Below are 13702 nucleotides of genomic sequence, written 5' to 3'. Positions count from 1 at the left end.
AAAATCCTCAGGAACACATCTGGACCTAATCACGTACCTAATATTTATTTTGCCTCAATAAAACCAACATGAAACCATGTTTCAGGACTTTAGCATCCATCCAAAAACATATTCAGAAACTGCTTGGATGTCATTGCTCGGCTCTTCTATGTTTTTTAAAATCTAGCAGAGCATATCCAAACAAAAACAATTTTACCATTTAAATAGCTAACCGCTAAACTTCCTGTGGACTTTGTTTGTGTTTGAGAAGGAAGTGAGATGGGATCATGTATTAACCGCTCTCTAACCAGTCTATGAGCTCCACTTTAGCTGTGAAATCAATTATATTCTTCACACCCTGACCTCCATACGAAAACACCCTCCAGCCCACCTCTGCATCCCCCGACACTTTAAAGGAGTTTTGATATCTCGCTGTGCAGTTTTGCACCCCCCCTCTTCACTCCAAAGATAAACAAAGCAAGGAAAAGGGCAGGGGACTTAAGGATGGTGGCTACTGGAACAGAACTCGGCGGACGCGAGCATTATGAATCTTTAATAAGAAGTATAAGCGCGCCAAGGAGAGGAAATGTGGTGAAAACATGATTATGGGCTCATGGGGAGGAAATGGTTGGTGGAGAGAGAAAGAGCGAAAGCATTATCAAGCATGGGGGGGGGATAATAGAATTGTTTTGAAGGACAAAGGAGGTATAAAGGGATAACATTTTCCTTTTAGAGCTTGCACTGCTTAAGGCAAAGGCATTTTTCGACCGTTTAACTGTACCAAGCTCTGAACAGAACCTCACAGTAAGTTTGAGGGCCAATACTGTGTATCCTATACTTTAAAACAGCTTTAGATTAACACCATTTACTTTGACATTTTTCTTGGCAAGTTGATTTAAAGCAGCACGAGAGTTTTTGGTCCAGATGTCAAGATAGAGTCCATAGCCTGTCTTGTGTTTAAGGATAATAATGTTTATAGCGATAGTGTGATGTCTTACACTTGTCACTGATACTGCAAATACAATTTTAAAGCCCTGATTCGATCTCCCGTGTTCAGCCCCCATTTGTCTCCTGCTATTGTTCCATGTTATCTCCTCGTCTTAAATTTGATACACTTTGAGATTAAGGTCTAGATAAATCAGTCAGCCTGTAGGTGTGTGTTCATTATGACTCACATTTTCTTCGAAGGTTGTTGCTGTCGCTTGCACCATTGCAGCAGAGATTGAAACAAACGAGACGAGGGTGTGGAAAAGTTGTAAATGCTGCTCTAAACAACACCATTTAAAGAACAAGGCCGTGAACCGTCTGAGTGAGTGTTGTCTTTCAGTGCATTTTAAAAGCTCTTCCTCCCTGGCATCTAAATTGTAAAGTTTGTAACAAAATGATTTGAGCTTTGTCACTCATTCTTAGCAATAACAATTGATAACACATTACACAAGTAAAAAATTGGTAGCAACCCATCCATGGATACAAGTTGGACAGTACTGTGTGTACAACTGATCCAATGACATACAAATAAGCCAGAAGCTAAATTGATGTAATAGTTTAGTGAGGTCCTCCCAACTGTCCGGGTCAGAAATCCGACTTCAGGGGGGTTTCAGTGGACATTTCGGATTGGAAATTCGGACTTCCCGGTACAAATTGAACACCCAATTGGATTAAAATATGGAGCCCACTCTGTTATTAGCCTAGCTTAGCATTAAGACTAAAACCAAGTTAGCCAGATCTCAGCTCTGTCCAAAGTAAACAAATCACCAGACAGTAACTCTAAAGCTCACTAATTAACACGTAATATATACTTTACGTTTCATCTGTTCACAAGCAAAACCTTAAAAACTGTCATCTGAGTCTTTGGAAATGTCAGAATTTGGCAAATTCTTCAGCTATTCATCAGGGGGTCCCGGCTTGTGTTACAGAAGTGCTGGGCACAAAGATAAAGAGTTTAAATAGTTATACCACGTACCTGAACTTGAAACGGAGTCATGCTAGCTGTTTCCCCGTGTTTGCAGTCTTTTTTTTGCTAAGTTTAGCTAATCGCTTCTTGACTGTAGCTTCTTACTCAATCAAGAATCAATCTTCTCATTGTTCTCTGATTATTGAGGCGCTCTTATTCTGTCAAAACAACACATTGACATCTCGTCTCTTCGTTTTGCTTTGTTACAGCTTTGATATCAGCCGGCTGCTGCACCAACAACTGTAGAAATGTCAAGCTATGGGACAGGTAAGAACTTCTCTCGACTTTGTCTCTTTTTTTAAATTTTGCGTTAATTAAAGTCTTTAGAAGAAGAACAGCCATTGAAGGTCATTGTGTTTGTCAAAATGACCACGAGGGGCCCTAATCCTGTAATTAGCTCCAATTATTCTATTTTAACATACAGACCTCTTCTTTTATACAAAATCTTTAAACATATTTACATTTAGCAGTTGGGTTTTAGGGTATTTGTGATCACAATAAGAAGTCTCTGAGTCAGGACCATACAAATAATAATCTGCTAATCATTAGGTGATCAACACAATATCTCGATTTATATTCTGTGGTGATCCCATGCCACTGCAGGGTCAGTCCTTGTGTTAGCCGAGCGTCCCAGCTCCAGATGAGTAATGTGTTCGTAAGCTTGTTCTGGCCCAAGTGTAATCACAGAGGCTCTACAGTGGGACTACGGAGCTAGAGGTGACCCAATCCTGTCCCCGTGCACCATCCCACATCTTCAATCAGGTCCCAGTGGGAGGGCGAGATGGCCGTGTTAATATTTAATAACTGCAAGACAAGACATACCTCCCTGCTAGCACATAGCCGCACCCCCCCTAGCCAGAACACACGCACATACAAATGTGCATAATTCACACACATATATGTGGTTCTCCCATATATGGTGACCCTTTCTCCTTAAGGTTGAAGTCTTCCTTCTTTTCTTTCTCATTCACATCCTCGTTGCTTCTGTGCCTCATAAAAACATATCAATGACTCAGGTGAGGAGCAGATGAAAGTTTACTTTATGTCAGTAGATTTGCGAGCTCAGAAGAAAAGCAAAAAAAGGATGTGCTAACAATGCAGAGTAAAAGCCGGGGCCCGTGGCCGTCCCTGGGTTCTCTGCTGTGGAGGAGACAGACCCAGGATCTGTCACTGATAAGCAACACAAAAGCCTGCAGTGACGTACATCATATTTACTTAGAACCACTTGCTTTCATATGATTTATGCTCTATATCTATCTATCTATCTATCTGTCTGAGACATTGTGACTGATGGCTTTATTTATGGTTAAATAATCATATTCTAATGCTTTATATTTCAGGGACAATCAAAGACCGTATCATAGGGTAGCCAGATTGTGAAAGATCCCTTTGGCAAATGGCAAAATCCATTTCTTAACAAGATATTACCATTAGCATTTGATGGATTATTGTAAGAATTGAATGTTGCCTTCAAGGTTGAATTCAGTATATGTGTTGGAGAGGTTGGTGACAGCCTCAGTAAGGCCTGATAGGAACTCCCAAAGGCTACCGTTGTAAAACCAAAACATACATTTTTTAGCAGATTATTCATATAAGAATGTAGCACACACATTGCACTAAATTCATTTTGTATTAATGAGCAATTTTTCGTTTGAATCAGCAGGGGGAGGTGGGTATAACCAGCTGTTCCCTTTGTCTCACTGACTCACCCTTTGCTTTCCTTCTTTGAGTTGGAAAATGGGCGGGAACAGCAGGAAGTTGTAATTACAATGAGGAAAAGCTAGCAGCACATTATTCTAGAATCAGTCAACTATTGGCAGGAGGTAACCAATCAGATTCGACTATGTCAATTCGTAGTCCGCGATAACCCTAACCCTAAAATGTAATGACATGTTTGTGTTATTCCAAGCATCAATAACAAGCCATTGAAAATGAATTTTCACTGTCTATGAAATCCTGTTTCTACCGGTAACCTAACTACTTCTTCTTTCCATAAGGCCCCACAAAGGTTACACATTATTAAAAACACATGTTATTTTTGTTCTTGTTCTACAGCTTTGATGCATCCTCTTGACCCACACCTGACCAGCTAGGCTCCTCATACGGAGGGGGGGTCACAGTGGTCCAGCCCTCCTGCGTCTCTGGCCTTGATAGAAACGAGGACCGCCGGACGCCTTCCTCCAGGACTGAGAACGGTCCGTCCTCCATGGCCTCTTCCATGCCCTGAAACTGACTGCCTCCATGTTTTCATTTCTACATATCGAGAGTTTGAGAGACACGGGGGGAGTTTTGGTGGAAATGCTATTAGTACGGTTGGTAAAACTCACGAAGACTGCCGCAGCTAAATGGATTAAAGTGGATATCTCTCCCTTCCAACTGTGACGTGGCTACCTCCTGGACAGTACCCAGAAAAAAGGGGAGAGACGCTGGGGGTGGGTGAGAGAAGATGTAAAGGACTGCACTGTATGTGCCACTACCCTCTGTTTACAAATGTTACACCATTGGTGGAGAAGCACATAAATGAAACTTTCTATACCCTGCCGGATTCATTTCCCCTCCCTGTTTATCCGCTCTCTGCCTCCCTTCCTTCATCTTCAGAGTGTGTAATGGGACTGGTGTAATCTAATGTTCTGTCTCTTGCTCTCCACATACAGCGGATCACGTGATTGCCAATGTCTTTAACGTTTTCAGCCATTTCAACTGAATTTAAAAACAAAAGCATATTTGTCAAAGATGTTCTAGCAAAGAAAAGAAAAAAACCTCTTCCTGTGTCTTAAACCGAGATGGTCATCATTACTAGCTGCTGACAGATGTTCTAGTTCTATAAGATGCAATGTTCAGGTGTAACTTTTCTTTTTTGTATTATCTTCTTTACTCCCTTGTAGCGCTATATTGAAGCTGGGGAGAAGATTATACATATGTTGTTTTTTACAAGGAAGTAAAGTCCAAGTAAAAAGTAGATTATTGGATTAGTTTTCTATATATCTATATATATAATAAAATATAATATGATTATTATTTTTTGACTTACTGGTATTAGAACTATTATATGAAAATGCATATGATATATCTATCAAATAATAAACAGACTTCTTTATGTAAAAGTGTATCACTTGTTTAAGGTTTTATTTCAGTGAACTAAAATGACTTGAGTGCGTGCAGCATTGACCCTGCAGCCAAAGGTCTCATTGGAGTGGTGTAAAGCCCATAAAAAAAATCTATAAATCAACCACAATGACAAAAAAAGGTGAAGAATAAGTTGTTTATCAGTTGTTGCAATATCTGTGCTGAAGAATAAACCAATTTCACTAAGTGCTATTAAAAAAACAAGACATTCTGATGAAGTTAAACATTAAAGCTCGAGCAAAAACACATCCTGACCACCACATGGTAAACATCACATGTTGCCGTGTCTCATCCTGTCAGTTGGGAGACAATAGAGTCAAACAGGAAAACATTTCCTGTTAAGTCACGGGGACTTCCTGTTCGCCCGTCACCTTCCCTCACATCCTGACCAACAGGCTAAATCCAGTTGTGCTCCAACATCTGCTACGCTACTAAGGACTTCCGACACACCGTGTGTGTGTTTAGTATTTGGTCAAATGGCAACGCTGAAAATGTATTTTCCACCAAAATCAATGCGCAAGTTAATTTCTTTACTTTAAAAATCCACAATCACACCCATTTCGCTGGCACCAAATGTATTTATTCCTAATGAATACGTTAATCTTTACAAACAGGTAATACATATTGTGTTTATTTTTAAATAATGACTGAATCATTTCCGTAAAAAGCTGGGCACTGTTGTTTTTAGAAAACAATACTACAAGAGTAACTAGCGCATTCATTGGGGACTATTTCCAGCTGCGGATTAATGCACATTGGGTATTTATTTGGTCTATTTGCTTGATTTGAAATGAACTAGTTCCCATGTTTCTTTTTAATGAGAGAACATGTAACGCAGTGCAAGTGTGGCTTTTTTGTTTGTATGTTTAAGCACAAAAACAGAGCTCTGCAGCACAGAGCAGTAAGATTCAGGCTTTGGCAGGCAATACTTGTTAGCAGGATCTATACGTTGTTGGTTTGGTCTTTTCATTGGATCGTTGACAAAGGGAGAAATATACAACACCACCATACTTTTTCATGGTTAGTATTGAAGTAACGTGTGTCGTTTTTATGGATATGGTTCTGTATGGGAACGCCCCCAAGAAATAAATGAATGTCAGCACAAGGTCGTCGCAAATACCAACGTGCATTAGGTCGTCCACTGGGCTGAAGTATTGACTGAGGCTGATCTGGTTTGATCTGATTGCTCAGAGTGATTAGGGTTTACTCTTTTTCCTCAGAAAATCTCTTTAATGAGGGTCTGTGCAGTGCTGCTATTTAAATCAGATATCTTGGCACTGCTGTATATTGTCCTCCTATGGGAAGAGTGATCCCCTTATCTGTAAAGCAGTGACTGTTGCAGTGCAAAGAAAGAAAGAAAAACATTGAAGATTTATATGTGTGTGCCTGTGTGATAAGGAGACGTTGCTTAGATGCAGAGGAAAATAAAAGTTATTTTTGGTGCTGTTGTGGTAGATTATGTACAGTAGTAAGAAAAAAACTATGTGTCATTCCATTTACTGTATATAGTGCAGTAATACTCTCTATGAGTGTTTTTAACTGTATTAGATGGTGTTTATTATACATAATCTATTTTGTTAAACTGCATTTGGACAGTTTATATAATTTCTATGTACAAGCAGGCTTTCCACATCTCTATAAACTGTGTGTGTGTGAATCTTTTCTTTCTGGTTGTGAGAATTTTTTAAGGGGTGTGGAGGTAAATGAGGGGGAGCACGTGCTTGTTTACGTGCTGCTAAATATGCGGAGTCATGTGGGCGGTGTGTGTATTTCAGCCAGGCAGACAGCAGCAGGTTGATGAAGACACACCCTCGCCTGCTCATCCAGAAGGCAATGTGTGTGTGTGTGTGTTACTATTGATTTGTGTGCATCTATACAGTACACGTTTGGCTGTTTAAAGGTCCAGTAAGTGTGTGCTGTGTTGTTCAGCCTCAGTTTATGTTTGAGTGTGTGTGTGTGTGTGTGTGTGTGTGTGTGTGTGTGTGTGTGTGTGTGTGTGTGTGTGTGTGTGTGTGTGTGTGTGTGTGTGTGTGGGTGAGAGCATGCAGTGCCTCTGATCTGCTCTGCTGCATTGCAGCACGTCCCGCCCATCCCGAGGTCGCCGTCGTCCTCCGTCAGGGCACTCTTCCAAGGTCGCAGCAGGTCAATTCTCCCCATCTGCATACCCAGCCGATGCAAGGGTAAATCTATAAACACCACACCAAATCTGTCGGCTGCGAGAGCAACGGGACACCAGTCAGAACCAGAGCCGGAGATAACCATACTCAGGCTGCAGGGTCGCTATAATCTATCAACGTGCAGATCAGACATGTAATCTACCCAGATGACCGGTCGATCAACCGGAGAAAACCTGTCAACACAAGATGAACTACTGCAGCAGCACACATTCCACATGCAAATGCATTCAGCTGAAGTCCAATATACTGTAGTGACACTTCGACTTCAGAGCGTGGGGTCTCCGGTGGTATTTACTGTCAATCTGCTCAAGATAATAACTTGTATTTGAGCCGTCAATAGGCATATGTTGTCAAGGTTTTATGACCAAAATGTTATTAATCCATCATTGAACAAGAAGATTATAACATCATATGTCACTGACAGAGATAATGAGTAGAGACAATGGAGATAGATATTATTAAGTGCATTAAAAAGAACACAAAAGAAACAGGCACTTAAGGGTATGAATGGAAGGGCCAAAGTGAATACAACAATCCTTGACAGATTGACTCTTTTACTGAAAAGTAAAGTAAAGTTCAATGGCAGAAGAAAACATTTCAGCTGCCATGGATACAAGCAATTGGGAAATGAAAGCATAGAAGCCCTGGCCGCTCCTTAACATTACACATATTGTGAAGGTAAACCCCCAAAAAATGTCTTCGAGGATAAAGTCAGTACTGGTGGAAGTATGAAAACCATGGGTTCAGTCATACTGTTTGTATTCTTAGCAATATAAAGCAAACAAACATAAACATGAGTTATACTTCCAGAGTGATGCATTCCCAGTAGAGATGTATTGTCATCCTATCATCGGCTGTCGTCATTTTCAGCATCCAAATTCAACATTTGAGACTGGAGCCCTTCTCCAAGGCCTGAAAGGGAACAGCATTCTCTTCAACTGCATCAAAAATGAAGCTTGTTTTTTTCGACTTGACTCAGTCCCTGTGGCTCACCAGTCTTAACAAAAGCTTTGTCAGAACTCAGTGTTCCTCCTTCTGTGAAGAGCACTTCAGGGCATTGTAGTTTCATAGAGTACTTGGTGTTCACCCTGGAGCCTTCCTAGGAATCTGTGCCCTTCAGGTAAAAGTCAAGGTATCACTCTTTTTCACTCCCCCAGCAGACATATGCACCAAACACCAGCTGCAAACCTTTAGTGGCACCTTTAATTATGTCATAATAACTTCAATAGAAACCCTTTCCGTACATTTTTCAGACCGAAGCAGCTTCTGTCGTCTCGAATAGCGAGGTGACTTTGATAAGTACGCCTGTCCGTCTGCTATACATTTTTACTTAACATTGCATGTATAGCTGAAGCTTTTATCCAAAGCAACCTACAAACACTTCAATACTGTGTAGACTATACCAACAATTTGGGGTTCAGTGTACTGCCCAAGGACCTAACTGCTGACCTCTTGATTTGAAAATGAGCGCACCAGACACAGATGTTTCAGTTTCTCAGACTGAGAGAGGAAAGGGTTGAAAGTCCTCTGGCATTGATCACGCTGCTTCTCACATGCTAAGCGAGCGTTCAGCCATTTGAGCTAATTCCCCTCTACTTTTCTCGAACACATCAACTGACCCAAAGAAACTGAATTACATTTTGTGTGTTTCTTACCTTGTCGGACTGTTGTTGAGTTCAGAGATCTCAGCATTTGGTAATTGGTGAATGCAATACTATAATTGCCGACTAGAAATACATCCTTAACAATACAAATAAGAAAGAAAAAAAGACCTAAATTCTAGCAAAACTTTAAAAGTTGTAATAAAATGGAGTTACCCTTTAACCGAGAGAGGTAGTCCTGAGTTTGTCAAGTTAACCTGAGACTATAAGTCAATATAGGTTCACAAATACAGAAGTCAATTGAATTCCTCCTTCACAAATTATCATCATTAAAAAGTATACTGTTACTTCCAGAAAAAAATGTCTTCGTTCTTCATCAAACTGCTTATTTGAGCTGGATTGAGTCTCTTCCTTGTCTATTCAGAGGATTGTTGTTGTGTCTCGTCAGATTTGTTAGTATTATTTCTCTGTTTAGTTAATATTGTCAAGTCCGCGTCTGCTAACCCTTTTTTGTTGTCTGTCATTTCCTGTTTTACTTTGTTAATCTCTTCTCTCATTTCAGGTAGTTCGACTCCTACCTTGTCAGTGTGTGAACTGACCTGATTACCTGCCCCGCCCTTATTGTTTGCACCTGTAGAATCCCTTGTGTGTGTATTTATTCTGTGTTTTCTCTGTGCCAAGTGCCAGATCGTTTCGACCCTTGTGTTGCCTGTCAGCCAGTTGTGTTCTGTGCTACAGTGAATTTAGGTTAGCTTTTTGTGAAGTCATTTGAGAGTTTTGTATTACCTTGTATTTCACCACAAGTAAATCCTTTTTTTGAATCATCTTTTGTCTGGAGTCATGCATTTGGGTCCTATCGTTTTTGTGTGTGCCCCAGTCGTAACAATTCCCTGTCTGTTGTATTTATATTTACATTAATTTGTAACTTTTGTGGTGTCTTGGACAAGTCTCCAAAGAAAATACATTTTAATTTCAAGGGACTTCTTGGTTAAATTAACTTAAAGGTGGGGTATGTCATTTTGGAGAAACCAGCTCGAGTGCGCTATAATTTGAAAAACTGTCTCTTCCTTCAGACTTCCTCACAGAGCCCCTCCTCCAACACACACGAACGCGCACATGACCAATGAGGGCACGAGATAAGTTTGTGCACAGATGGAAAGCTGACAGGCAGGTAGGCCATCCAGTTATTTTAGCCGGGCCGGCTCAGATGATTGGTCGTGCTTTTTACTGCACCACGGCTTCCACAAATGAAATTTGTTTATGTATTTATTGTCAAAGCATTTCATATATTCATTGCTATCGGGATGTTAAGAGCATTCCATGGAATATAACAAAAAGTGTTTCTGAAATAAATTACTTACCCCACCTTTAAACAATACAATTTAAGAAAATAACAATTGGCCATAATCAAACAAAAAGCACCTTTTCGAGGTACAGCTTTTGACAGCTGCTTGAATCGCTTTGTGACCACGTCTCATGTGGCTTCAGGGAGCTGTTTGACAACGTGTGGCTTGTTGTAAAAATACTCAGCCTCAGCTGCTCTGCCAGGATGTTTGGGGTTTTATTACATTTACACAGCAGCAAGGATTTTAATGGGGCTTTCAATGATTGGTCATCTAGATATAACGGAAACAAACAAACACATCCTCCCTTTATGATTTACAGTAACACTGCAAAGTCTCAAATGTCTCCTACATGAAATAACCTCATTCATTTATGTAAATGTATGGCATCACAGCAAGCTCCATGTGGTGTGAAATGTAAACCACGTCAGACAGGCCAAGTGAAGGAACAGGAAGGAAGAAGAAAAACATTTATGATGAATGATTTCGCATAAGAAATGAAGAAACAATGTGCCTCATCTGCATGCTGTAGGTGAACATAAAAAAACCTAACTCCAGCGTGATCACAGGCTTTGCGTCACAACACAGCCTGGCAGTCTCACAACAAAGCGTGTTTAACGTCTCACCTCATGTAGGTCACCACCAAATAACGTCAACGCTACACGCATCTAAGACTCTTGGCTAATGACCCATCTCTAGTACAATAGGAGTTAATTACATCCTCTTCACACACTAAGGCTAATGGCCACGGAGAGATAACAGATCTCTCATTACTCGTGCTATATCTTTGCTGGAATGGAGGGGCTTATTAAACAAACTTCAGTGTGTGGGGACACATTTATACGGCTCCTTCTAGACAGGGACACTAATGTGTTTCATCTGTCATGTACTGTAGTGCTGGTGTCATCACAACATAATATTTTCTAGTTAATGTAATTTGGCTTTTGATAACCAGCACTGGGGTTGCATTGTAAGACAGCCATGCATTTGTCCTGACAAATCTGCAAACATCCCTATTAGGCTTTTTGGGATCTAGTGTATTATATACATTTGTGTGCATGTAAATGGTCTGACAAAAAGAACACCCTTAAGGCTCATGAAGATCCCTCCGCTTCGCCTCGGGCTCCATGATCAGCCTGTCGGGTCTTCTTTTCCTCATAATGACGCCTCGCTGCACATTATCCCTTATGTAAACAGCAGGTTTACTAATCTACCCGCACAATGTTTCTCTGGTGTCGGAATGTCTCGCGATGTTGGTGAATTCTTAAAAAACAAAACACCATTTAATTTCGGGTTAAAATGTGTTGTAACTGCGTTACTGAGAATTGTAACGGGTAGTATATTACCCACATTTCATTAGTAATGCGTTACATTTACTTACAGTAAAAAGTAATACATTACTGTAACTCTGTTACTTTTGTAACACGTTACACCCAACACTGGTGTAGGTGTGTGTGGTTAAAACGTAGCAGCCTGCGGTCACTCTTTAGCTGTGAAGGTAGGCGGTGCGTAAAAGCTCTTTGCGCGCTGGTGCTGCTCTTTTAGAGTCTGAATTACACGTTCCGCTATGAAGGGCCGTGTAGGCCAACATTCAAACTCACCTCGCACACACACTACTGAAAACATCTGGCCTTGTACACACACAACTAAAATACTCTCACATTCACTACTGAACACCTCACACACACATTAAAAATGTACCTCACACACACACACACTATTGAAATCCTCTCACTAGTGAACACCTCGCATACACAACTGAAAATTAAAACCTCACACATGCAACTATAAATTAACCTCACACACATACTACTGAAATACTCTCATATTCACTACTGAAAACCTCACACACCAACACATCTTCTCCCCCAATTCGGCCTATGTTGACGTTATGTCAAGGTCCCCTGTGTCGGGTTTTTTCAACGCAAGGGGGGGGCGGCCCTTAGCGTGCATTTTCAACTTTCCGGGATGTCCATAGGCTTCTATATAGCTCGCTAAACGTATGTTATAGACGACTTGAGATCGCGAGCGAATGCTACCCGCCGCTGTCTCCTAAAAATTACGTTCCCACAGAACTAAACTGCATTCTCAATTACGTTTAGCCAGAAACGTATTTTCTCCCACGTTATGTTTGTTATGAAATACGTTTATTTTCTACATATCTTTGCCATTTATTGTCTTGCTTATAAAATGATAATAGTCATTTATAAATATAATTTTTATCATTTGAAATCAAGAATCGGGCTCGATATATGGTTAAATTAAAATCAGTAGGCGAGGCTGTAATTTCGCCAGCTGTTACTCTCATGAGCGAGGCAGAAAATAATAGTTTTAACATGCCAAAAAGCTGCTGTGTCGTTTATTGCACCTCAAACATTAAAACAAATCCAGTTAGTATTTCTGTACTTCCTATAAGAAGAAAGGACAGTAAAAGAAGAGCTCTGTGGCTTCAGGCATGATCGCCGTTCAAATGACAGCGTTGGTTTCCCTAAAAGTGGGTGGGGCTGTAAAGTGACGTGGATTTTATTCTCATCTATTATTCAAAACCATTCTATTTATTCTAACGTAAATTACATGCCAGTGTTTTATCTTTTTATTTATTTGTTTTTATTTGAAATCGTATAATGTCGGACTTTTTTTGCCGTCTGTGAGGAAAATAAATGGGGCTTAGAGCCTCAAAATACTGAAATCTGTATTTTTTAATATATTTTTTTCCTTCTAATTTGTTATTCTTTTCTAAATAACACACTGTTATTTACTCAGCAATAACACACAAGTATCCTTGTTTTTATTTATTCGTTTAATTCTATTATCTTGGGCTTTTTAGCACCTCTCTGAAGAACCAGCACCTTACCGTTGTAGAGAGGTTTGTGTCCCCTGATGAACCTGGGGGCTGTGTTGTCTGGAACCTTGTGTTCCTGGTAGGGTCTCCCATGGCAAATTGGTCTCAGGCAAGGGGCCAGACTAAGATTGGTTCAAAAGATCTCATGAAAGACGATACAAGAAGTGAGGATACCCGGCCCGGAGGAAGCCCGGGGTCCCCTTCTGGAGCCAGGCCCAGAAGGAGGACTCGTCGGCGAGCGTCTGGTGGCCGGGCTTGCCACGGAGCCCAGCCGGGCCCAGCCCGAAAAGGCAACGTGGGCAACACCTCCGCTTCTCCGTCCCGCGGGCCCACCACCTACGGGAAACAGCGATGGGGTCGGGTGCGCTGCCAGAAGGGTGGCAGTGAAAGCGGAGGGTCTCGACGGACCAGACCCGGGCGACAGAAGCTGGCTTTGGGGACCTCTCTGGGGGGGAAGGAGCCGGAGCTTGTGCGGGAGGTGGAGCGTTACCAGTTGGATCAGGTTGGGCTCACCTCTACGCACAGCGTCGGCTCTGGAACCTTACTTCTGGATAGGGGTTGGACTCTATTCTTCTCCGGAGTTGCTCAAGGTGTGAGGCGCCGGGCGGGTGTGGGGATACTCACAAGTCCCCGGTTGGGTGCTTCGTTGTTGGAGTTTACCCAAGTGGACGAGAGGGTCG

The 13702-nt window shown here is 41.3% G+C and overlaps 1 protein-coding gene across 3 annotated transcripts in view; it reads left to right on the top strand.

The window, feature by feature from the left end:
- The window catches only part of ccdc85al (coiled-coil domain containing 85A, like), a 37649-nt gene extending 31672 nt beyond the window's left edge, over window positions 1–5977 (top strand). For 2 of the 3 annotated variants that reach the window (XM_034239105.1, XM_034239106.1), the window contains exons 3-4: window positions 2143–2200; window positions 3989–5977. In XM_034239105.1, coding sequence (XP_034094996.1) covers window positions 2143–2200; window positions 3989–4007 — 77 coding nt within the window. In that variant the 3' untranslated portion in view covers window positions 4008–5977. The remainder of the gene's footprint in view (window positions 1–2142; window positions 2201–3988) is intronic. The other variant, XM_034239108.1, reaches the window with a different exon arrangement.
- The last annotated feature ends 7725 nt before the right edge of the window (window positions 5978–13702 follow it).

Source organism: Gymnodraco acuticeps, unplaced genomic scaffold (genome assembly GCF_902827175.1).
Source record: "Gymnodraco acuticeps unplaced genomic scaffold, fGymAcu1.1, whole genome shotgun sequence".
NCBI lineage: Eukaryota > Metazoa > Chordata > Actinopteri > Perciformes > Bathydraconidae > Gymnodraco > Gymnodraco acuticeps.
The sequence above is the reverse complement of the archived record's forward strand: the minus strand, read 5'-3'. Positions and strand labels throughout refer to the sequence as shown.